Here is a 26,573-nt window from a genome sequence, read left to right on the forward strand (position 1 = left end):
CAGGAAGGAATTTGATCCAGTTAAAACAAATCTAAAGCATAAGGGGATAGAGTCTACCCTCCTTCACCCCACAACTTTAAAAATTACAAGGCCCGAAGGGGAGAGAAAATTCATCATGGATGCTAGAGAGGCAATTAATTATTTTAAAAAGCTGCCGCCCTCTCAGGATTAAATGTAAATATAAATGGGAAAGAAATTAAGGAGATGATAGGTTGTACATACTGTAAAGGATAAGAACATAGAGGGGAATGTTTTATTGTTGTATTGTTAAAAACATAAATGTCAAAGATATATAAAGAAATAATATGGGGAGCTCTGAGAAGAGGGGGAAGAATGTTTTTTTAATTTAAGAAATTTTTTTTTTAAAAGAAATAAAAGAAAAAAAGAAGGGGAGAAACAGAGTAAGAGGTAGATGGGTACAGGAGGCAGACTCCATATTAATGGGGGAGCTTGTGCCAATTGTGTGGGATTGGGTGCTGGGAAGAGTAAGGAAGAGGAGAAGGGGTGAGGGGTACTGGTGGAGGAGTTGGCATCAATACTTCGGGTATGGGTGGGGGGAAGGAAAAGGGTAGACACGGGGGGTGGGATGTTTGTATTTTTATGAATTGTTGGTTTTAGTTTTTTTAGCTTGTTTAGGTTTTGTTTGGAGTGTGGTCATCTGTGCCAGAGATCCATGGCAGACATACGGGGTGGAAGATAAGTATCAAGGGAAAAGAAGGAAGGGGAGGAAAATGATAGAAGGGTCCTGGGGTAATGGATAAGACAATTACATTTGTAAGTTTCAATGTGACTGGACTGAATGGGATGATAGAGAGTTTTGAGACACCTTAAAAAATGCAGGTGGCCATATTATTTTTACAGGAAATCCACCTTATAAATTAAGAACATATAAGAGGGGGTAGGTGGATCAGGTGGCATCATTCTCCTTTAGCTCCAGAATCAGGGGAGCGGCTATCATGATAGGGAAGAATGTTCCAGTGGTGGTCCGGGGTGTGGTCACCGATCAGGCCGGGATGATGAATTGTCAAATATATGCCAAATCATGGTTTGGATCCAGTCATGGACATCAGCAAAGAAAGTAACAAGGGCCAGGGTGGCTGCCCACCCTGGCCTTTATGAAAGAGTTGAATTTAATAGGTATCTGGAAAAGGATGAATTTGAGAGAAAGGGATTATTCCTTTTACTCAAGGCAACATGATTCCTACACCAAAATTGATTTATTTTTGGCATCAGCCCAATTGGAGGGTAGGATAGTGGAGACTGAGTACATGGCTTGACTATTGTCTGACCATTCACCCTTGACTCTGTGCATTATAATGCCAGATAAGCTTGTGTCAGTGCCTTAACTCATTGCTGTTGGAAAAACCAGAATTTCATAGCTTTTTTAGACCTCAGATAGAATTGTTCTGAAATGGACTGTCCCTCTACTGATAATAAGTTCCAAATATGGGACTTATTTAATGGGCCAGATAATTGGATATCAAAAAGGGGCACATGAAGGAGATCAATAATTTGGTTCAGGAAATAACCCAAATGGGAAAAAAAGACAATCAAAGAGCAGGTTCAGAAGAAAAAATACAAGAATTTAATGATAAAAAGCTCCAATAATGAATAAAAAACTCAAATATAATACACTGAAACATATAAGACTGAAAAGTTGATCTTAAGATCTTGACAACCCTATTATGAGCTGGGGGAGAGGGCCTATAAAGTCTTGAGGGTGGAAAAGGCCTCAAGAACAATTCTTTTTTCTTTTGGCTTGGCTTCGCGGACGAAGATTTATGGAGGGGGTAAAAAGTCCACGTCAGCTGCAGGCTCGTTTGTGGCTGACCAGTCCGATGCGGGACAGGCAGACACGATTGCAGCGGTTGCAAGGGAAAATTGGTTGGTTGGGGTTGGGTGTTGGGTTTTTCCTCCTTTGCCTTTTGTCAGTGAGGTGGGCTCTGCGGTCTTCTTCAAAGGAGGCTGCTGCCCGCCAAACTGTGAGGCGCCAAGATGCACGGTTTGAGGCGTTATCAGCCCACTGGCGGTGGTCAATGTGGCAGGCACCAAGAGATTTCTTTAGGCAGTCCTTGTACCTTTTCTTTGGTGCACCTCTGTCACGGTGGCCAGTGGAGAGCTCGCCATATAATACGATCTTGGGAAGGCGATGGTCCTCCATTCTGGAGACGTGACCCATCCAGCGCAGCTGGATCTTCAGCAGCGTGGACTCGATGCTGTCGACCTCTGCCATCTCGAGTACCTCGACATTAGGGGTGTGAGCGCTCCAATGGATGTTGAGGATGGAGCGGAGACAACGCTGGTGGAAGCGTTCTAGGAGCCATAGGTGGTGCCGGTAGAGGACCCATGATTCGGAGCCGAACAGGAGTGTGGGTATGACAACGGCTCTGTATACGCTTATCTTTGTGAGGTTTTTCAGTTGGTTGTTTTTCCAGACTCTTTTGTGTAGTCTTCCAAAGGCGCTATTTGCCTTGTCGAGTCTGTTGTCTATCTCATTGTCGATCCTTGCATCTGATGAAATGGTGCAGCCGAGATAGGTAAACTGGTTGACCGTTTTGAGTTTTGTGTGCCCGATGGAGATGTGGGGGGGCTGGTAGTCATGGTGGGGAGCTGGCTGATGGAGGACCTCAGTTTTCTTCAGGTTGACTTCCAGGCCAAACATTTTGGCAGTTTCCGCAAAGCAGGACGTCAAGCGCTGAAGAGCTGGCTCTGAATGGGCAACTAAAGCGGCATCATCTGCAAAGAGTAGTTCACGGACAAGTTTCTCTTGTGTCTTGGTGTGAGCTTGCAGGCGCCTCAGATTGAAGAGACTGCCATCCGTGCGGTACCGGATGTAAACAGCGTCTTCATTGTTGGGGTCTTTCATGGCTTGGTTCAGCATCATGCTGAAGAAGATTGAAAAGAGGGTTGGTGCGAGAACACAGCCTTGCTTCACGCCATTGTTAATGGAGAAGGGTTCAGAGAGCTCATTGCTGTATCTGACCCGACCTTTAATGCAATTCAAATGGGGGAAGGCAAGATTTCGCATAAACAAAATTAAATAAACAAAACATTTAGAAAGTTCTATAAAGAGCTGTATAAATCAGAGTCAGGGGGAGATCCTACCAAAATAGATGATTTCTTGCTTTCATTAGAACTACCAAATTTGGATCAGGAAAAGTGAAAGGGGCTGAGTGCCCCTTTCTTTAAAGAAGAGATTGCATGGACTGCTCTTTGCAGTCTTGTAAACCACTGGCAGAGGATGGTTTCCCCAGCGAATTTTATAAAGTGTTCAAAGATATTTTAATGCCCCTTCTTATGAAGGTGGTGTATCAGGCAGCAGAGACGCATTCCTTCCCAGGGTCTTCCTCAACAGCAATCATCACGGTGATATCCAAAAAAAAACAGGGACCCATTGAAGCCCACCTTTTATAGACCCATCTCATTATTGAATACAGATTATAAAATCATTGCAAAAGCATTGGCCAATAGGTTGGCAGAACATTGGCTGAAATTAATGAATCCAGACCAAGCCGTCTTTGTGGAAAGAAGACAATCAGCAAACAACATAGCTGGATTGCTTAATATAGTACATCTGGCACAGCCAAGGGTGGATCCAGGAGTGGCAGTAGCTCTGGATGCTGAGAAGGCCTTCGACAGATTGGAGTGGGACTTTTTGTTCAAGGTATTGGAGAAATTTGGACTGGGTCAAACATTTATTAATTGGGCGAGGACACTTTACTATAAACCCCAAGCAAAAATTATTATAAATGGGCAGATGTCTCCTGTGTTTCCACTGAGAAGGTCCAGTAGATAGGGCTATCCATTGACCCTAGCACTGTTCATACAAGCAAATGAGCCTCCGGCAGAAGCCATTCAGCAGAATCCCGACATAAAGGGGTTTAGGATGGGCCAGGTGGAACACAAAATCAACCTTTTCGCTGATGATATGTTTGTATGTTTGACAGACCCCAGGGAGGTCGTTGGCCAGGCTGAGGACCACACTGAAGGATTTGGATATAAAGTAAATCTGAACAAAAGTGAGATTATGCCTTTGACGAACGGGGATTATAGAAAATGTCAACAGAGAAGTCAATTTAAATGCCCGCAAGAAGGCATTAAATATCTGGGGTTAAAGTGGACAAAGATTGTGCAACTTATGCAAAGTTAATGATCTCCCTTTGCTCTGGAAGATTGAGGAGGACCTTGCTAGATGGGGGATTCTGCCCATAACACTGGTGGGCAGAGTTAATTGTGTCAGAATGAAGGTGATGCCAAGGGTCCAGTATCTTTTTTAATCATTGCCAATTTTGTTGCCCCAGGGCTTTTTTAAGATGCTGAACGAATGTGTCAGAAGGTTCCTGTGAAGTTGTAAAGTGGCAAGAATCTCCATGGAAAGGTTGATGTGGGACTATAATTTGGGGAATTTAAAATTACCTGATTTCAAAAAATATTACTGGGCAGCCCAAACAAGGTTTATCACCTATCTCTGTGAGGGACTCCCCCCCCCCCCCTCCACTCTGGGCACACATGCAGTAGGTGAAAAGATAGCAGGAGAGTTTATATATAAATGGGACATGTTAATTTCAAAGAAAACAAATAAACTCCATACTAAAGAATGTACTTCAGATGTGGGAAAGAATAAACCAATGTATTGGATGGAAGGTGGGGATATCTCCCAAAACGCCCTTGAGCCAGAACAACTTAATACCCTTGACTCTGGGTAATAAAATACTGGACATCTGGTGCCAGAAAGGGATCAGGAGTATCAAGGATTGTTACAAGCGAAGGCATCTTAAGTTATTCAAGCAGTTGAGGAACAAATGTGATTTGTCTAATAGAAACATTCTTCTGCTATCTGCATTAAAGATCTTTCTTAAGGGAAAAATTGGGACCATCTATCACACTACCTAGATGTAGTAGCATGGAGATTCTAATTCGACAGGAGAACATGTGTACATTTAGGTCAAAGATATATTACGTGTTCTAAAGAGAGGGCCCAAACCTGGGCTTACACAGGTCAATTACGAGTTGGACTTGAACACAACAATCAATGAAGAGTGGTGGAAAGACCTGTGTCTGGACATGTGACTAGAGTCATCAATCCCAAATACAGATTGGTATAATACAACTTCTTGCACCCTAAATCTAAACCAGAAATTTTGGAAATGTGCTTTAGGTGTGCTTGGAGATTGGAACCTTTGTCCACTCCACCTGGCTGCGTACAAAGGTGAGATCCTTCAGGGAGGCCTGGGGGGCATTTGAAAAAAATCACAAAGGTGGATTTTCCTCAGGATCCGGAGTTATATCTTCTGGGAGATATTGGGGATGTGAGTTTTAGATTGTCCAAATATCAAATTCAGTTCATGAATGTCAGCCTGTCAGTAACCAGGAGTTAAGTGGAAGTCCAACTTCCAATTAAATACCACATGATGGAATATAGAGAAAATAAAAATAATCTAAGGAGGAAATTTGATACATTCGATAGAGTGTGGAAACCCTATTTGAATACACTGGCATGCAGATTTGACTAGCTTCCACCCCCACCCCACCCCCTCACCCACTGAAATGTGGAGACTGTAACAATCTGTCCCAGCAGGGAAATTAATGGAATTATGGAAGCAGGACATGACGCAGATGATGTGCTTTATAAATTTTGTTTTAGGTTCTTTCTTTTCATTCCTTACCTTTTGCTTCTGTAGGTTTTCTCCTAGGTTTCTGCAGGGGTCGTGAACCCCACTAGTACTTGTATCTGTATAATTTATATGACTGCATGTATTGGGGTAGGGTGGTTGGGGAGGTGCAAGGGGGATAAATACAGACTCTGCATGTTATATGAATGTTGAAAGGGATTTTTTGGCCTGTACCTGGTAGAATTTAGGAGAATGGGTGGGGGGGGGGGGATCTCATTAAAACATTTTGAATCTTGAAAGGCATGGATGGACACTAAACTGGGTGGTAGTGTGAAGTGTGAGGAGGATGTCAGGAAATTGCAGGGGGACTTGGACAGATTAGGGGAATGGGCAGAGAAATGGCAGATGAAGTTTAATGTGAGTAAATGTGAGGTTGTCCATTTTGGAGTCAGAAACAAGAGAGCAGAGTATTATTTAAATGGAGTTAAGCTAGGGAGTTGAGGTAATGTAAAGGGATCTCAGTGTACTTGTTCACCAGTCATTGAAAACTAGCATGCAGGTTCAGCAAGCGGTGAAGAAGGCAGACAATATGTTGGCTTTCATAAAGAGGCGATTGGAGTATAGGAGTAGAGAAGACCTCTTGCAGTTCTACAGGGCCCTGATAAGATCTCACCTGGAGTATCGTGTCCAGTTCTAGTCCCCATATTTAAGAAAGGACATACTTGCTATAGAGGGAGTGCAGTGCAGATTTACGAGGTTAGTTCCCGGATGGCAGGATTGTCATATGCGGATAGGTTAGAAAGACTTGGATTATATGTGATGAAGTTTAGAAGGATGAGGGGAGACATGATTGAGGTATTTAGGATTATCAAAGGGCTTGACAGGGTTAAATCAGAGTACATGTTCCCAGTAATGGGAGAGACTAGGACTAGGGGGCATAGTTTAAGAATACAGGGAAGGCCATTTAAGACAGAAATGAGGAGAATATTTTTTACCCAGAGAGTTGTGGATCTGTGGAATGCATTGCAACAGAGAGTAGTGGGGGCAGATTCGCTGGATAGATTTAAGAGAGTTGGATAAGGCTCTTGTGGGCAGGGGAGTTCAGGGTTATGGGGATAAGGCTGGGATTGGTTATTGAAAGATAAAGATCAGCCATGATCCGATAAATGGTGGTGCTGGCTCAATGAGCCAATTGGCCTACTGTCTATTAGCAGAGTGTGAGAGATGGGAAAATTGATCTAAAATTATGAACATGGAAGAAACTAAAGTTCATCAGTTAATGGCTGTAACCAGTACAAACAGGATAAGCTTGGGGGTTAGGATGCAGGAAAGCAGAGTCAGCACGATTAACATAAGAATCTTCTAGTCTTTGTGACAAGACCATAAGACTAAGATAAGGAGTGGTAAGGAACAATAGAATGTAGGAAGTTGAGGTAGTCTGGATCAGATAAGGGTCTCCTAGCCCTGGACAGAAGTACCAAGTCCTACATATCTAATTAGCTAACCTTACACAGATTTATACATATTAAATTAGCCAACCCTAGACAGGATGAGCCAACTCTGCATATCAAGAGACTGTAGCCCTGAGAATCAGGAAGGTGTGAATAAGGACAATAACATGAAGGGACCCCGACAGGATACCCCCTGGTCCTCCAAGTATACTGAAATTGCACGTAGGCAGGCAGGATTGCCTAATGCCAAACCTCTCCAGCAGGAGGCAGAAGAATGTAAGGGGGAGGGTATTCCTATACTGAAATCAACTGTATAAAAGTTGGGTGAGCCCCAGTATATGTGTGTATTCCTAGGGTAAGGGGAAGCACCCAACTTTGCATTGTTGTAGTAATAAATGTTCTTTGTTCTCAATTTTTGTCTCGAGCAATTTCTTTAAAGGTACTTTAATTTCTAACAAGAGTAAATGGAGAAAGGTTGTTTCCCATGGTGGGAAAGTCTAGGACAAGAGGGCAGAGAAATTCCTTTAGCCAGAGGATGGTGAATTTTTTTTTGCCACAGGCAGTTGTGGAGGTCAGGTCATTGGGTGTATTTAAGACAGAGGTTCTTGATTAGCTAGGGGCATCAAAGGTTATGGGGAGAGAACTGAGTGGGGGAATAAATGACTCATGCTTGGATGGTGTGGGAGAATGGATGGGCTGAATGGCCTATTTCTGCTCAAAGTCTTATGGTCTTATCATAATCCACTGATCCACAGTCAACATCACCAACTGAGAAAACCTGGTGGCATGTCATTGATGTTGGTGGGAGTTTGCTACACGGCTGACCCAAGCTCGCATGCAGTGAGAAAGTTTCTTTAGTGAGCAGCAAAGTTACAGAGAGATTATTTTAACCAGCGTGAGCCATGATATCAAAACACTTTGTTAACTGGGTCACAACGCAACTCTTCCGAGATCTTCAGACCGTCTTTTCTGCGTATGATCCTTGATTGGCTGCAGTCACCAGTAACCTGGATCTGATTGGCTAGGATGTCAGCGAGTCCCCACAAAACGGGGGCCCAGAGCCGGCCTCAACTGTGATTGGCTGCTCTGGGGCGGGTGCGGGAACCGTTTCCTCCTGTGATTGGTAAGGTTGCAGCAGGACCTACGATTGGCTGGAAAAGGCGGAGCGTGTTGGTGCGGGTAAGTTAGCGGCGCGATCGCTAATGTTGGGGTGAGGAAGGGCTCGCCTGGGAGGGGGGGAGCAGGGTCCGGGCACGGGTCCTCCAGGGAGTGGGAGTGGGAGCGGGAGCGGTCCGGCCACGGGACCACCTGGGAGGGTCTGGGCACGTGTCCTGCTGGGAGGTGGGGGTCCGGGCACGGGTCCTGCTGGGAGGTGGGGGTCCGGGCACGGGTCCTGCTGGGAGGTGGGGGTCCGGGCACGGGTCCTGCTGGGAGGTGGGGGTCCGGGCACGGGTCCTGCTGGGAGGTGGGGGTCCGGGCACGGGTCCTGCTGGGAGGTGGGGGTCCGGGCACGGGTCCTGCTGGGAGGTGGGGGTCCGGGCACGGGTCCTCCTGGGAGGTGGGGATCCGGGCACGGGTCCTCCTGGGAGGTGGGGGTCCGGGCACGGGTCCTCCTGGGAGGTGGGGGGGGGGAGGGTCCGGGCACGGGTCCTCTGGGAGGTGGAGGGGGGGAGGGTCCGGGCACGGGTCCTCCTGGGAGGGGGGGAGGGTCCAGGCACGGGTCCTGGGAGGTGGGGGAGGGTCCGGGCACGGGTCCTGCTGGGAGGTGGGGTCCGGGCATGGGTCCTCCTGGGAGGTGGAGGGGGGGCAGGGTCTGGGCATGGGTCCTCCTGAGAGGGGGGAGGGTCCGGGCATGGGCACTCCTGGGGGGGTAGGGTCCGGACACGGGTCCTCCTGGGAGGCGGGTCCAGGCACGGGTCCTCCTGAGAGGTGGGGGGGCTGCGCTCGGACCTAACCCCCTCCCAGGTGGGTCCGCCTTGGGGGGAGTAGGAATGAGGTCTGGGCCTGCGTGCAGGGGATGGGATGGGGGTTGGGGGGTCCAGGTTCACTGGGGCTGGAGGAGGAATCCTGGAGCTTCTCTTTAGCGCCTTTCCCGTATTCCTGGAAGTTGCTCAGATTGCCATTGTCCTTGCCCCAGTTACATGTCGGAGGCAGGCTGGTGTTTGAGGCAGTGGATGTAACTTTCGGGGGAATGGGGTGAGAATTCTGTTTATGAATCTGTAACGTCAGGATAGCTAAGGCACCAACACCGGGGAATAAGCAGCCAAGGAAGCCTGTACAGGATGCCCACAGAGCCACGGCAGTTTCATGGGACATTCCAAACTTTATAGCCCAGATCTATCAGAGATGAACAGATGCTGAAATGTTGAATGAACAGAGAGAAACTGAAGGGCCACAGATCATGTAGCATCCACAGGGAGAAGTAGTCGATGTTTCTGATCAAGAGTGAGAAATCGTGTACCAGGTTGACATTTACTTACCCACAGTTATCAGATTCCTGAAGGAGGCACACAGCTGTGTTCTAATGCTGCACTTGCTGATCACTAATTCATTTTTTTTTTCATTGTGACACTGTGTGCTCTTGCTTTTCTGGTTTGAATGGCTGGATGCAGATTACGGTTGACTTGCTAGACCGCTTCTCGTTGTGCAAGATGTAGTGTGACAATAAATGCGAACCTGGTGGCCTGACCCAAAATGTCAACTGACCATTTCTTTCCATGGATGCTGCCTGACCTGCCCAGTCCCTCAGTTCTCTTTGAAGTGTTGTGTGCAGTCTTGATCACCCATAGGAAAGGTGTGATTAAGATGGAAAGGATCCAGAAATGATCCACAACAACACTGCCAGGACTGGTAGGTGTCAGTGTTGGAGCTAAGGTAATGCTCACATTTTCTGCCCCTGTGCTCTGAAGCATTTGAAAAAGTAAGGGTATGTTACAGTGATTTATGAGAAGAAATAGCAGGATATATTTTGGTGGCAATCAGGTGTCAACAGGATTGAAATATGGATGTCCACACATTTTAAAATGATTTAAATTTTTATTTTAAATTTACACATGCAGCACGGTAACAAGCCATTTCGGCCCACGATTCTGTGGTGTCAAATTTGCAGCCATTTAACCTACAACCCCTGGTATGTTTCGAATGGTGGGAGGAAACCAGAGCTGTCGGGGAAAACCCACGCAAAACGTGGAGAACGTACAAACTCCTTACAGACAGTGCAGGATTTGAATCCTGGTCCGGTCCCAATCACTGGCGCTGTAAAGGCATTGTGCTAACTGCTACGCCAACCATGCTTCTCTGAAGGTGGTGGATATTGTGATTAAGCAAATAAGAGTGATAATTTATTTTACCTATGACAGATGACAGCAGGTTGGTCGGTTATTTGGCCCTGTTGGGGAGTTGATGAGGACATGGGGGGTGGGGGGAATAAACGGGGTTGATATAAGATTGGGTAAATTGTTTTCATCAAGTCAACAAGGCCTGTTCTTGTGCTGTACCTCTCCATAAACTCGAGGAGAAGATGCCATCAATCCCCACTGCCACCATCAAGGAGCAGTAGCCTGCTGTCACCCATGGCATACATCACCAGTGAAGATCGAGCAGTTAATTCGGCAACTTGTGAGGATAATAAAATTGCTCACGATCCTCCCTGAGATCTTGTTTTGCGACTTGGCCTTGTGATTTGCTTGACTGCTCTCTTTAAGGAGTTCCCATGGTCACCTCACCAGGTCGCAGTTGCTCTTTAAAGACCGGTAATGACCCAGTGAAAAATTTATTGCATGTTTGCATTGAATTGCTTAATTGACGTGTACTGTGATTATGGTGGAAATTTTTATTTTGGATGCTTTCCAGCCAAGTCAGCCTCTACGTGATACAGAAGGTAGTGCAAGAATAAAAACTTATGCAAATCAGAAGTGCGGGATGTAGTGAGAGAGAGTAAATCAGTGCACAGCATCATCCTGCGTGAGAGTGGTATGGCAGGAACAAAACTTCGTGAATCTAGGGGTGCAGATTCAAATTCCTGGATCTTCTGCCTGAAGGGGGTGGGAGACTAGAGTGTGACCAGCATGGGATGTGTCCTTTAACATGCCAGCAGGAGCTGAAGATGAAGTCAGTGGAAGGGAGGTTGGTTTGTGTGGCCACCCACGAAATGCTGACAGAACTCAGCAGGTCAGGCAGCGTCCATGGATGGTCGATGTTTCAAGCCAAGTCCTTTATCAGGGATTCACAACTCTCTAGAGTTTCTCGCAGCCTTGGGAAAAGCAGTTCCTGTCACGAGCTGTGATGCCTCCAGACCAGGTACACTCTATGGCAAATATGTCAGAAATTAGGAAAGAACATCCATGACCAGTCTCTTTGTTTCGCTGACATTGAGGGCGAGGTTGTTATCCCTGACTCCATGCCATCATGCTCTCAATATCCTGCCTATGCTAAGACTCATTATGTAAGATTTTTTTTGCGTGATAGTAGTGCCATCTGCAATCTTGGAGCAGTGTTTGGGCTCACTGTCACGGGTAGAAGGGGCGGAGTACACATCTTACAGGTGGTAAAGATTATTGTGGAGAAGAAGGTGTTGTCAGTCCTCGGGGACTGCGTCCTGCAGATCAGAATCCCATTGCAGAGATGTGCTGAGGCAGGAACACTCCCTTTTTCCTGTGGCAAGGTAAAACAATAATTTACCCATGCCTTGTGCAATCCAATCTGTGTGGAGAGTTAGCTTTTTCGAACAAAAGGAGTGCCAACAGAAATGTGATCTGTGAACTGTTGAATTCCTCCCAGTAATTGATGTAGCTACTGACGGCTTAGTTCTGAACATATGCTTGACTCCAACTGCAGTTGTATCTTAGTCAGAGCACACTGGGTCCATTGTTGTACTGGTGGAGAGATACTTCCGTTGTGCTAGATCTGCAGCACCGATGATCGTGGAAATTACGTCTGCAGAACATCTTGCATGAATGTAGCATCTTTAACATTGTGAAACAATCTCTGAGGTCCTACTGAAGCATCATTAAACAATTCAGCACCAAGGGACATTCAGAAACATTTGAACAGAGATTTGCTTAAACAGGTAAGTTTTAATTAGCAGTGTGAGAAGTTTTGAGGGTGAATTCTCTTGGGATTTGAATGCAATGGTGGAGTAAAGAAATAGGCCTAGTGTTCAAGCAGCCAGAGAAGAATTGCCTTCAGAGAGGACTGTGAATGTCACGCCCTTGTGTCTGGTAAGGTTCAGGGAACAAAACTTGAACTGGAAATAATGGGAGCTGAGCTTGATTGACCGCAATTTTGTTGACTCATTCTGTAAATGTAGTTTGAAATTTGTTCAAATCTAGTATCACCTAACTTAAGAAATGAGTATGACATTTTTACTAGTTGGTGTCCATATTTACAATTTTCATGTATAACTCTTCCTAACCCTTGAGATCCGTGTTGATTTTCTCCAAAGAAAATTAAATAGAATATATAATCCGTGGGAGTGTGCAGCACTTTTCAGTGATCCATTCTGCTTGCTTTCTTTATCTTTTTTTGCTTTCTATATTTTTCTTTGGGGTCTTTTCTTGGGTGGGTGGGGGTCTGGAGGTTTGGGTACAACCATCATAGAGTAAGTACTGGATTTACTTTTGTACTTGTATTTTTTTAATTTTGTAAATGATTGCAAAAATTTTAAATAAACTTTAAAAAAAAAAGATCAACTGACTCCATATACAACTAGACGGAAGTTTTTCCGGACCACTGTGTGCACAATACATTTCTCGCACAGTGCATAGTCACATACCTATATAGAAAAATAATGTAGAATATGGTTCTAATAAATATTCCAGAATATTCACTTGACATTATTAATAAGAGATTATTACAGGATACCGTTCATCAATCCTGCATCTTGTGGGAAGAAGCTCTTTCCGAGCCTGGCAGTCCTGATGTTTGATGCACCTTCTCCTTCCTGATGGTTGTTTGTCAAAGATACTGTGCTGGATGGAAAGGGTCCTCCATAATTTGTTGAGCCCTATTTAAGTAACTCTCCTAGTGAATGTTTCAATAGAGGAAAGGGAGATCCCAGTGATCTTTTCAACCATTTTGATGGTCCTCTTTAACTTCCAGTCCAATGCTTTGCAGCTTCCATACCACACAGTGATGCAGCCAGACAGGACATTCTCAATTGTGCTGTAAAACCCTGGTAAGATGTGGGCTGGACTTTTTACTGTTGGGGAATTCACCCTCAAAACTTCTCACAATGCTAATTAAAACTTACCTGTTTAAGCAAATATACTGTTGGGGAGAGATTTGATAAAAGTGTTCAAGCTAATTTTGTTTCATTGTTGTAGACTTGGAAAAAAAAAGAAATTTCAACTGGATGGTGGACATCAAAGGAAAGAGATTTGTCTATGTAGAACAGTACAGCACAAAGTAAGGCCTTTGGTCCCACAAAGTCTTGTGCTTACAGATGAGGCATATTCTTCATTTCCTTGCAGAAGATGAGAGAATATTGGCACTTGAGTTGGAAGCAGAATCCATAAACATTTTTCAATGGATGAGGATAAATATTGAAAAGGAGGCTTCTGGGGAGGAGTCCTGTGATGAATGTGCACAGGATTGGCAGACTGGCCTCCAGTGCTCTCAAAGCTGATGGGAAGATTTTTACGAGATGTTTATGACAGAGAGGGTTATCTTCATGGTTTGCGTCAAACTGTTGCAATAGCAAAATGCAAACTGGATGTGTCCTTGCCCTGTGAATGATTAGTCAGGACTGTTGAAACTCTGTTTGCAGTTAGGGATAAAAATTTTTGAAGATGCCACGTGACAAAGTAAACTTCAAACCTGTTTACATTTGTGATTTTTTTTTTACATGTAAAGCAGCAGAGGTCCTGATTCGGAACGGAGATTTTGATCATGGCAAATGTGGTTGGAGACCATGCTGACATCTGGGAATCCCACAATGCACAGCTGGTGGAGCCCCTTTGCACCAATGACTCAGAGGTAGATAAAACAAAACCTAATTGTCAAAAAAATACCTACAGAGAAGTGATTTGTTTACTGTTTGCATCAGAATCCAGGTATCTGACTTGAAGATTCTGGGTACTCAAACAGAAGTGATAACTACCAGCGAAGACATTTTTTTAAATTGGGGTTGCTACGTGAGTTCAAAGTTGCATTTTCACATTTCCCAGAGGCATTGGAGACCCATTGACCGCACCAAGATTTTACCGTCAACCCCTTGTCATTTGGAGCAATCTCTGACTTGTTTCCCTACAACCTCTCGCATGCCAATGAACCCTCTCTGAGGTTTTTTTTCTGACACCAAAGGCTAGGTAGCTATCACAATGTCAATGGGATGTGCGAGAAAGCCCACAGGGTACAGGGACAACTTGCAACTTGTGGGCAGGATCAAATGTGGGCCACTCAAGCAAGTCCAAATCCAGGGGCCACAAATACATGATCACTAAATAATATACAGGTACACAATCCTTTATCCAACATCTAAAATCCGGAAAGCTCCAAAAGCTGGCAATTTTTCCTGGTGCTGGTACAGTGGAGGAAGAGAGAGACAGCAGCGCAACTAGGTTAGGTGGGGGTGTGGGGGGAGAGACGGCAATGCGACTCGGGAGGGCGGGGGGGAGAGACGGCAGCACAATTCGGGTGGGCTTAAATCTGGGGCAGCTGGCTTTTGTTCTGAAATCCGGAAAAATCTGAAGTTCAGAACACACTGACCCCCAAGGGTTCTGGATAAAGGATTGTGTACCTGTACTTCCTGAAGAAACAATTCAAGTTCGTTTTGTGAGCAGTTCAGCAAGTCCACATGAATACAGCAGTACAAAGAGCAAGCTATGGTATGTAATGTTACAGTGAAAAGATCAATTTGTACATACAAAGGGCAGGAAGAAGATTTAAGAGAGAAATGATAGTGTGACAGATTATGTTGTGTTTTATATTGTATAGATATGTTTTAAAGGGTAAATTGGGGAAGGGTTTTAGTGTAGGTCACATACAAACATTTCAGAACAGATCTCATTTAAAATACCCAAACTCTGCTCAAGCTAGACAGTGGCTCCGAGTGCCTCTGCAAAAGCTTTGGGGAGTGCCCAAGGGACTTCACTAATGGATTGTTGTTTTGGAAAGCAACAGACGAAAGAACTGAGGATTAAACTGTAGGCTGTCTTGTGTGCTGTTTGCTGTTCTAAGAGGGTCATGTGGTTTTGCAATCAGAGAGAGGCAAACAGGTTTTTTTCTGAGAGAGAATTCAGTTCAGCAGCAGCAGCTGGAATGGGACAAGCTGGCAAGCTTGTGGAAAAACCCCATTTTGAAGACGGGTTGTGAGTGCTTAGTTCAGCCTGGTCAAAGCCCTTATGGTCCATACAAGAGGAGAGGACTGGCTGCCTAATGCTTCACTTGAAATCAGGGAAACAAAAAGGAACTCTATAGTGACCTGAAAGAAAGAGGTTTATCATCTGGAGAACCCTGATGGGCAAGTTTCTTTGGCAAGACACTGACGTGGCTGATTAGAAGGGATCAGTTTGTGTCCAGCAAACAACAAATCTCTCTTTGAAAACCGACAAGAACTTTCCTGAGCAGTAACCATTCACCTTTCAAGCACCAAAGCCTGGTGAAATTCATAAATGTTCAATTCTGTACACAGTATAAGAATTGCCTGATACCAGTGAACTTGGAGGAGTGAGAAGTGAGATTGGACTGTGAATCAAAGAACTTTTCTAACCTTACACATTACATGCATGTGTGCTTAGAATTAGAAGGGGATTAAGTTAGGTTAAGTAATAAGTTAGAGTTTGATCCTGTTTTCATGTATAAAGATAATTTAAAGCAACTTTTGTTTGGGTGACCATTTGTCTTAGTGAATTCCTGTTGCTGCTGGGTTTTGGGGTCCTCTGGGCCCGTAACAATAGTAATGCAGGAAGTTTTGATGTGCAAGAAAAGCAGAGTGGAATGATTGTATTTGGTATGGGAGCAGCTCCCAAAATCTCGCCACATCTGTACCATTTTGTCTTTACCCAGAGTCATGGAAATACGTAACACAGTGTCACCCGGAGTAGTTCGGGAGTAGAACATGGGTAACTGGATAAACACCTAAGGGAGAAAGGACATGCTGATTCATGGGAACAGTCTCTGAGAAACAGGATCATCAGTGAGAATGAGATGGGACAATCTTTATTCTGTGGGAGGGGCTCCTGACCTTCCAGCTGCGCTGAGAAAGGGCCATCATATTGATTTTTGATCTGCTCTTTGCCAGGTGTACGAGATTATTAAGAAGGAGAAGAGTCGTCAGAGGCTGGGATTGGAACTCATCGCCTCAGAGAACTTTGCAAGCCGAGCGGTGTTGGAGGCTCTGGGTTCGTGCATGAACAACAAATATTCGGAAGGCTATCCTGGACAGAGGTATGGGAACATCCTTGAGTGACACTGCCTGATAGTGAAAGTTAAAGGAACGTGCGCTGAATCAAATCTTTCCCCATGCCATGAAAACACAAACATGTTAAACTCTAATAATCCAGCTTCTAATTCTTTTGAACCCTGGTGGACCAGTACCTCCTGAATGTGAGCAGGGCCATCGAAGGTGCAAGCAGAGTGTCCTAGGATTGGAATCGAGGCTGGGGTTTAGACTGTGGGCTTGGTGTGCTGTTAGGGTCTGGACCACGAGGGACCGGGCTACATTTCAGGGCAGGAGCTTGTAGCTGAGTGTTTGTCCTTTTCCAGCTCCGTTTAAATGCACGATGCTCACGAGGTAATTTATGGTGCTTCATGTTTTATAAAAGAAATGAAATTGAACATTGTGGTGGTTATTAACATGAGTTACACCCTGTCATCTGAATAATCTGTTTGTCCTGCACCACTAAAGTCCCAAGGTTACTGTAGATATTGCACACATTTGTATATATTTAGCGTCTTTGTAATATTTTATAACTCTAAATATGATGGGAGGCACGGTTAGTGCAATGGTTAGCACAACGCTGTTACAGCACCCGTGACCCAGGTTTGCCTCTGGCGCTTTTTCTAAGGAGTTTGAACTGTTTCTTGGGGTGCTCTGGCTTCCTCCCACCTTTCAAAAAAAGTACACGGATTGTTAATTGGTGTATTTGTGTTGCATGGGCTTGTGGACTGGAAGGACCTGTTACTGTAGTGGATGTCTAAATTTAAATTTGTACTGCATTGATTGATGATATTGTGGGGCTAGAAATTCATATTGAATTGAATCAAATTAGTACTGAAAGCTCCGGAGCCGGCTGCGGTTGTCTGCAAAGGTACGTTCAGGTGGCTGCACTGAAGGTGATGTTCTGCCACCTAAAAGGTCCACAGCGGGGAGAGGTGCCACGGAGCAAACGCTGGCTCCTGAGTCGTGGCAGGGGCAGCCGCCGGATGGCCCCCCTCCCTGCCGCCGACAGACCCCCGGCACGGGATGCTGGGGCGGCCGGTGCAGGACTTTGGTCCCCGAAGTCCCACGGGGAGGGGGGCTGTCAGCAGCGGGAAGGGGGGGCTGTCAGGCACAGGGAGGGGAGCTGTCAGGTGCGGGGAGTTGGGTTGCCGGCTGTCATCAGCCTACACCCTGCTAGGCACCTGAAAGCTGCTTGCCACTTTGCCTTGCTGCTTTCAGGTGCCTAGGGTGAGTGCTCGGAAGCAGAGATTATACCTCCTTGAGGTGGGTTGAGTAAGTGCTCCTTGGGTTTTCCGCTTTCAGGTGGCCTCCCAACAGCCGCATTGGGGTATTTTAGACGGCTTTACATTCGGGTATTCTGGCCACCTGAAAGCGGCATGCCAAACCTTGCACAAGCCTGTGAATGGTAGCATCTTTAAATTGTGTTGGTTGCTTTGTCAGTGTATAGTGCTATTGTGTCGTACAGTATAGATAAAGGCCATTCAACCCAGCACATTCCCTCCCAACCTATTTGGCCACATACACTAATCCAGTGGTTCTCAACCTTTTTCTTTCCACTCACTTTAAGTATTCCCTATGCCGTAGGTGCTCTGTGATTAGTAAGGGATTACTTGAAGTGGTATGTGGGTGGAAAGAAAAAGTTTGAAAACCACTGTTTTTATTGTACCAAATTGACTCATTATGTGCACGGTTTCATAACTCCAAAGGAAATGGGCCAATGACAAATTTTCTCAAGCAAAATATTTCAGAGACAATTGGGTGTAGAATAATGTTTCTCAACCATCCCTTCCTACTCGCATCCCAACTTAAGTAATCCCTTATTAATCACAGAGCACATAGGGATTACTTGAGGTGGTATATGAGTGGAAAGAAAAAGGTTGAGAACCATTGCACTAATCCCATATGCTTACACTTGGTCCATTACCTTCAATGTCTATTGTCTGTCTGGTTTACCACCTCCTTTGGTAGTGAGCTTCAAATAATTCACTTAAAATCACTTTTCCCTTCAACTCTGCTTTAAACTTCCTTCATCTCACCTCATAGTTCTACCTTTTTGTTTTTGATGCCATGGGGAATAAGATTTTGACTATTTACCCCATCTATAGCTCTCATAAACTACCTCTATCAAATCACCCCTCAGCCTCCACAGATGCTGTGACCTGCTGACTTCTTCCAATATTCTGCAGTCTCTTTTTGCCTTGAAGAATAGTTTGTCAGCATCCCTGTTGACCAAGCAGGTTGAGTCTTGAAAATCTCAGCTACCAGATTAGGTTAGTGGTAGATCTTGGGTGAATTGGCATGAAGTCCTTCTGGACAAGGAAAATGGCTTTGCACTAAAAAGTCAAAGGCTCTCTATCAACTGCTCTATTGCACAACGTGACTCTCTGATAATCAAGGTCCATGTGAGATCCTGGAGATCTCAGAATAAGAATTTATTGTCATAAACAAGTCGTGAAATTCAGTGTTTTGTGGCAGCGTCACAGTGCAAACATTCATATTATAACCATCTTACAACAATAATATAAAAAATAAAAATAACAGTGCACAAAAAGTAAGGCAGTGTCTTTGGTTCATTGATTATCCAGGAATCTGATGACAGTGGGGTAGAAGTTGTCCTTGTGCAGCTGAGTGCTTGCCTTTAGGCTCTTGTACCTTTTCCCTGATGGGAGCAGAGTGAAGAGGGCATGGTCTGGGTGGTATGAGGGTCTTTGAGGATAGAGGCTGCTTTTTTACCTCATGTAGATGTCCTCGATGGTGTGGAGTCTGGTGCCTATGATGTCGCAGGCGGAGTTAATAACCCTCTGGAGTTTTTCCTTTTCTGTCCTGAGATTTGGCGCCTCCATATCAGTCAGTGATGAACCAGCCAGAATGCTCTCCACGGTACACCTGTAGAAGTTTCCGAGAGTCTTCAGTGACCTACCGAATCAACTCAAGCACCTCACAAAGTATAGCCGCTGGCAAGCCTTCTTCGCGATGGCATCAACATGGAGGCTTCAGGACAGATCCCCTGAGATGTTGATACCCAGGAATTTGAAGTTCTTGACTCTCTCCACTACTGAGCCTTCGACGAGGACTGGGGCGTTTTCCCCTGACTCCCTCCTGAGGCCCACAATCATCTCTGGTTTTGCTAACGTTGAGCGCAAGGTTGTTGTTGTGACACCACTCAAAGATCTATCTCCCTCCTGTACGCTTCCTCATTGCCATTTGTGATTCTGCCGACAACTTGCAGATAGCATTGGAATTGTGCCTGGCTACACAGTCGTGGGTGTATAGAGAGTAGAGCAGTGGGCTAAGCACGCATCCTTGAGGTGTGCCTGTGTTGATGATCAGTGTTTCCAATTCGTATTGACTGTGGTCTTCCGATGAGAAAGTCAATGATCCAGTTGCAGAGTAGGATACAGAGGCCCAAGGTTTGTAGCTTCTTGACCAGCACTCTTCTCCCATCTCAGCAGCCAGTTTTCGGTGACGGTAGAAATCAATGATTGTATTCAGTGCTACCTTTGGTGCACCTGCATGGACTTCAACCATAGATGTCAGCAGTGATTTCAGGTTGAAAAGGAAAGGAGCTTTTAGGGTCAATTTACCCTCCTTGTGTCTGGCCCTCAATGATCCTGCACTGATTGTTGTTGTTGAGATTGACTGAACAAATGTCTCCATTTTTTTCTGTTATTGAGGTGTATTAAATTAAACTTGAGAATACTCATCACGATTCCATCTTATTGTCAATTATGCACCTGTCAATATTTCCATTGCGGACAGGTGACTCATATATATTTAAACTTGTTCATTTCATTCAAAGTTTGCTTAATAAAAGGAATTGAGTGGGGTGGGGTTCACAGTCTCGAGAGAAGGGGGAAGCCATTGAGGACTGAGATAAGGAAAAATTTCTTCACTTAGAGATGTGAGCTTTGTGGAAATCCCTGCCACAGAAAGTTGTTAGACGTATGAGTTGAGAGTGCCTGAGGGAAGGGAAAGGCCCAATTCAAGATGTGAAGAGTCTGACTGAAGTTGAGGGGTGTATAGAAGAGAATGTGTAGAGAATAAGAAATTGAGGTGGAATGAGTGTGGATAATGGTCTCGATGTGCTCTAGGACATTTTTCTGTGCTGTATCTTTCAATTAACTTATGGAGCAGATTCCTGGAAGCCTTTGCCAATGGATGGGCTGTCCCAGCCTGAGCTCTGAGCCCGTTGGCTCCTCTGCAAGTCTACCTTGCTCTCTCTTCTGAGGTGTGGCCATTACAGATAGTCGCACTGTCCAGGCTGTGAAGCCTCAGCTCAGTGTTCACCCTGACACTGACCGCACCTCCACCACTGCCATCTCTCAGGATGGTCAGACAAAGGGGTGGGGGGGGGGGGTGGGGTTCACAGTCTCGAGAGAAGGGGGAAGCCATTGAGGACTGAGATAAGGAAAAATTTCTTCACTTAGAGATGTGAGCTTTGTGGAAATCCCTGCCACAGAAAGTTGTTAGATGTATTGAAAGGGCGTTGGATGTGGCTCCATTGGCTAAAGGGATCGAGGGGAGTGGAGAGAAAGCAGGAATACAATACTGAGGTCGTAAAATCTGTATTGAATGGTGGAGCAGGCTCAAAGGGCTAATCTTCACCTGCTCTTCTTTTGTATGTTTAACGAAGAGTGCTCAGTGTAACTCAATCCCTAACAAATACTTAACGATTCCTTAAATAGCTTTTTTTTTGCAGGGCATCTGCCTAGTGTGAAGTCCTGCATTCCACTGCATGCTCCATTTGAAGTGTTAATTATATCTGCTTAAATCGGTTGCACATAATCAGCATATGCTGTGGTGTTTAGTTCCATCAGCTGACCCTCAACCAGATGTCAGTGATCCAAGGGGTTGGGAGAATCTCCCCATATATGGAGAAGAAGCCCTCACGGAATTCCTATCTGCCTTCTGACGATTCACTGTAAATGGTGCAAGAGCATCCACTCACTCTGTGACAATCCAAAGCAGGGTAGATTCATAGGACACTTTCTGTCCTGTGAGAGTGGAATTAATGGAGCTGATCTCCTCTTTAAAAAATATATTAACTGAGAAATTTGCTCTGCTTGGTACTGTTTTATATGATTTGGGGAGCAAAGGTGGATAGAGTTTCCATCCAGTGATCATTGATGTTTGAGCTTGGTCAGATGTTTGCTGAATCGGGGCAGAGGGGACTTAATTTGGGTGGATGGTGTTGGGGACTGTTTTGGTCAGGTGATTGGTCGGTCGGGTTGAGGAGGGTCTCTGTTTGGGTAATTTGAGTGACAGGAACCAGGTGAATGTTGGTTAGGAGCTCAGCTGGTCAATGTACAGTCGTTGGAGAACAAACTTTTTTAATTTTTTATTTTTCACACCATAAATCACATTAGCCATGATATACACTTTTTCTTTTTCACACATATACAGTGACTTTTTCTCCCCCCCCCCCCCCCCCCCCCTCCTTTTGGAGAACAAACTTGATGAACTCCAAGCCAGATTTCAACATCAGAGAGACATCGGGAAGTGCTGTGTGATGTGCTTTACAGAAACATGGCTAAACGCAGACATTCCAAACACAGCACTGCAGCCCAAGGGCTACATCCTTCATTGCGCTGACTGAACACCGGCATCTGGAGAAAAAACCGGGGAGACGACATTTATCATCACCATTTCATTGTGGTGCACAGATATGATGGCCATATCACAGTCCTGCACCCCTGACCTGGAACATCTGGCAATCAAGTGTCGCCCATTGTACCTGCCAAGGGAGTTCACCGACATCATCCTGGTTGAAGTGTACATTCCGCCCCAGGTCAACATCAGGCAGGCACTGGAGGTCTGAGCATTGTGATAAACAGCCCTGAGACGGCACATCCTGATGTCTTCCCGATCATTGTGGGAGGTTTCAATCAGGCCAACCTGAAGAAGTCTCTGACCAACTACCACCAACATGTCACATGCGAGACCAGGGGAACCAACACACTTGACCACTGCTACACCATCATGAAGAAAGCATATCAAGCCATACCACGATCACACTTGGGCAAGTCTGGCCACCTGGCTGTAATTTTACTCCCGATGTACAAGCAGGCACTGAAGACCACAGCACCAGGGTCAAGATGGCGAAAGTATGGTAGAGGGAGCCAGAGGAGCTTTTGCAGGACTGCTTTGACTCGGTGGACAGGAACATATTCAAGAACTTATCCATGGACTTGAATGAATATGCAACAGGTATCACCGACTTCATCAAGACGACACCCAAATACCAGGTGTTCCCCAACCAGAAGCCCTGGATGAATCAGAGAATCTGCAACCGACTGAATGAAGGCAAGAACAAGGGCGTTTAAGGCGGGGATGGAGATCTTTACAAGAAGTCCAGGTACAACCTGCAGAAGGCCATCTCCAAAGCAAAGTGGCAATTCTGGAGGAGGCTAGAGACAGATACACGCCAGCTATGGCAGGGAGTGCAGGCCATTACAGCCTATAAAGCGAAGGTGAACATTATAGTTGGCTGCAATAGAACTGAACACCTATGCCCGCTTTGAGAAGAAGAACCAAACAATGCCTACTAGAATTCCTGAAAAGGCTGAGGACCCTGTGATGTCGGTCTCTGAGGGTGATGTCAGAACATCATTTTAGAGGGTGAACTCTCACTAGGGGTCAGGCCCTGATGGTGTACCTGGCAGGGTACTGAAAATTACTGCCAACCAACTAGCCGGAATGTTCACAGACATTTTCTACCTCTCATTGTGGCAGTCCGAGGGTCCCAACAGTTTCAAAAACGCATCAATCATCCTGGTACCCTAGAAGAGTAGTGTGGGCTGCTTCAAGAATACCACCCTGTAGCACTAACTTCTACAGAGGTGAAATACTTTGAGGCTGGTCATGGCTAGAATTAGCACATACCTAAGTAAAGATCTGGACCCACTGTAATTCACAATCGCTCCAGAGCAGATGCAAAATCGGTGGCTCTCCACTCAGCTCTGGATCACTTTGAAAACAATTCATACACACTCTTTGCCAACTTGGGACTACCCTGCTTCACTCCAGACCTAGAAGTGTGAAGGGTGCTGGAGAAACTTGCGAACCCATCGCATTCTGGAGCTGTGCAGGAACAACAATCGCAAACAGGCTACAGCAAAGTTCTACACTCTCCTGATGCTCAAGAAGCCAAAGGGAACCCTACAGTGACATCGCTGCAATACCAGGAGAATGTTTAATCTCGAAGTAACTCGAGATACTTTTTAGTTTTATAAACTAGGCTTCGGAATTACAAGAATTTTTCTACCTTATAATGTTGAATAATTACATCATTCACGTTATCAAAGTCAAATGTAAAATAAATTTATTTTTTATATTTCTCACATTTGACAATTCAGCATCTTCTTGAGAGGGTGCCTTCCAGGAACTTTCTGTACTTATTTTTTGGCAAGACATGTTGCCACAAACTAATCTGTATTTGCTTCTATTGTTCAATGGAAGAGCTTAATGTGTTTGGAACTGTGTTTTATGATGTACTTATTTAATGTTTCTATGTAAGTAAACATATTTGCTGAAGTTAAAAAAAAAAAACAATTCATACACAAGGCTGCTCTTCATCGACTACAGCTTGGCTTTCAACACCATTATTCCCTTATTGCTGGTCAAGAAGCAACAAACTTTAGGTCTCTGTACCCCCTCTGTAACTGGATCCTTGACTTTCTCATTGGAAGACCACAGTCAGTACGAATTGGAAACAATGTCTCCTCTTCACTGATCATCAACACAGGGTCACCCCAAGGATCCATGCTTCGCCCACTGCTCTACTCATTATACACCCATGACTGTGTGCCCAGGCACAATTCCTCTCCTATCTACAAGATTGCAAATGACACAACAGTTGTTGGCAGAATATCAAATGGCAATGAGGAAGCATACAGGAGGGACATAAATCAGCTCATTGAATGGTGTAATAACAACAACCTTGCGCACAATGTCAGCAAAACCAAGGAGATGATTGTGGACTTCAGGAGGAAGTCAGGAAACATAACCCAAGTCCTCGTTGAGAGCTCAGTAGTGGAGAGGGTCAAGAATTTCAAATTCTTGGGTGTCAACATCTCCGAGGATCTGTCCTGGAGCCTCCACGTTGATGCAATCACAAAGAAGGTTCACCAGTGGCTACACTTTGTGAAGTGTCTGAGGAGATTCGGTTTGTCCCGAAGACTCTCAAACTTCTACAGGTGTACCGTGGAGAACATTCTGGCTGGTTGCATCACTGCCTGGTGTGGAGGCGCCAACTCTCAGGACGAGAATAAACTCCTGAGGTTGTTAACTCGGCCTGCAACTTCAAAGGCACCAGACTTCACTCCATCGAGAACATCTACATGAGGTGGTGTCTTAAAAAAGCAGCCTCTATCCTCAAAGACCCCCACCACCCAGGGCATAGCCTCTTCACTCTGCTACCATCAGGGAAAAGGAATAGGAGTGTAAAGACAAGCACTCAGCGGCACAAGGGCAGCTTCTTCCCCGCTGCCATTGGATTCCTGAATAATCAATGAACCGAAGACACTGCCTAACTTTTCATCCACTGTTATTGTTAATATTATTTTATTTTTTAATGTTGTAAGATGTATGTGATGCTGCAGAAAACACCAAATTTCGTGACTTGTTCATGACAATAAATTCCATTTCTGCACTGGTCTGGGACACTTGTACTGACCCATATTCCTTGATACCCTTACTAATTAGATGCTTATCCGTTTCCTGTTTAAATACTTCCAGTGATCTGGCCTCCACTGCTTTGTGCGGCAGTGAGTTCCACAGATCCAGGACCCCTGACTGTGTCGCAGTTATCTGCCCAAGTTCCAAATCCCCTGATTCTGCTACCCATCTCGAGCCCCCCTTGACACACAGGATTGCAGATGTCGGAACTGAGAGCAGGCTGCTGGATGAACTCAGCTGGGCAGGCAGAGACCATGGAGGGAAAGGACAAAAATGTTTTGCGTTGAGACCCTGCCTCAGGACTGAGAAAGGAGGGAGAAGACAGGAGGGGTCAGAAGGGTGAAAGATGACGGACAGCTGGATCTCTGATCACCACCCCGCAAATTCACTGGAGGATGTTCCAGATTTCTTCTGACCATTAGGTGGTGGACATGAAGGAACTGGTGTGTCTACATTATCTAGAAATAATTTCTTCCCCATTACATCTTTTCCATTGAATCACCTTTCTAGGTATTATGGCGGCACAGAGTTTGTGGATGAGTTGGAGCGACTGTGCCAGAAACGAGCGTTGGATCTGTATTCCCTCGATCCAGAGAAATGGGGTGTCAATGTCCAGCCATATTCAGGTAACCTCTTATCTGCACCTCGAGAATGGTACAGCACTACCCACATATCTGTTCTGAACATGATGTCCGAGTTGAACTAAAACTACTGCTTGCACCTGATGTCCCACTATCCCCTTCATATTTATGGGTCTATCTCGAAGACTCTCAAACGCCACCATTGTATCTACTACCACCACTACTCCTGGCAGCTTGTTCTAGACACCCACCACTCCCTGTGCAAAGTATTTGCCCTGCACATCTCCCTTAAATTTCTTCCCCATCTCCTTAAATTTCTTCCCCCCCCCCAACTCATGTCATCTAGTGAGTGATACTTTTATCCTTGGGTAAAGGTTCTGATTGGAGGCAAAGATATATTGGCAACGTTTCAGGCCTGAGTCCTTCAGAAAGGCTCAGGCCCGAAGTGTTAGCAATATATCTTAGTCTCCTATAGACACTAAAAAGACTGTTCCTCCAACATTTTGGTGCGTTTTTACTACGATCACAGCGTCTGCAGACTTTGGTGTTTCACTGAAGATTCTGATTGTTCATCCTACCCCCCCATTCAATGCCCTTTTGTGATTTTTATCCAACTTTATTGTGCAGGAGGGATGTGGAGAGTCTGCAGAAGACGTCAATAGGTTATGTGAGTGGACGAGGGTTTGGCAGAAGGAGCATGGTGTTGGTAAATGTGAGGACATCCACTTTGGAAGGAAAATATGATTAGATTATCATTTAAATGGTGCTCTCCCGGGGGGGGGGGGGGCTAATTGAATTCTGCGCCAAAGGAAGCAGAAGAGGCTACCTGATTAAACATATTTAGGACATGGATGGCTACGTTGTTGCATAG

The 26,573-nt window shown here is 45.2% G+C and overlaps 1 protein-coding gene across 9 annotated transcripts in view; it reads left to right on the forward strand.

Annotated features, from left to right (window-relative positions):
- The first annotated feature begins 8,183 nt into the window (after positions 1–8,183).
- The window catches only part of shmt1 (serine hydroxymethyltransferase 1 (soluble)), a 45,482-nt gene continuing 27,092 nt past the window's right edge, over positions 8,184–26,573 (forward strand). The window contains exons 1-4 of one of the 9 annotated variants that reach the window (XM_069928355.1): positions 8,184–8,242; positions 13,919–14,038; positions 16,305–16,450; positions 25,632–25,747. In XM_069928355.1, the coding sequence (XP_069784456.1) occupies positions 13,952–14,038; positions 16,305–16,450; positions 25,632–25,747 (349 nt within the window). In that variant the 5' untranslated portion in view covers positions 8,184–8,242; positions 13,919–13,951. Of the gene's footprint in view, positions 8,243–11,702; positions 11,727–11,856; positions 12,132–13,915; positions 14,039–16,304; positions 16,451–25,631; positions 25,748–26,573 lie in introns of those variants that run through there. The other 8 variants (XM_069928356.1, XM_069928357.1, XM_069928348.1 and 5 more) reach the window with 8 other exon arrangements.

This window comes from Narcine bancroftii, chromosome 3 (genome assembly GCF_036971445.1).
Source record: "Narcine bancroftii isolate sNarBan1 chromosome 3, sNarBan1.hap1, whole genome shotgun sequence".
Classification (NCBI taxonomy): Eukaryota; Metazoa; Chordata; class Chondrichthyes; order Torpediniformes; family Narcinidae; genus Narcine; species Narcine bancroftii.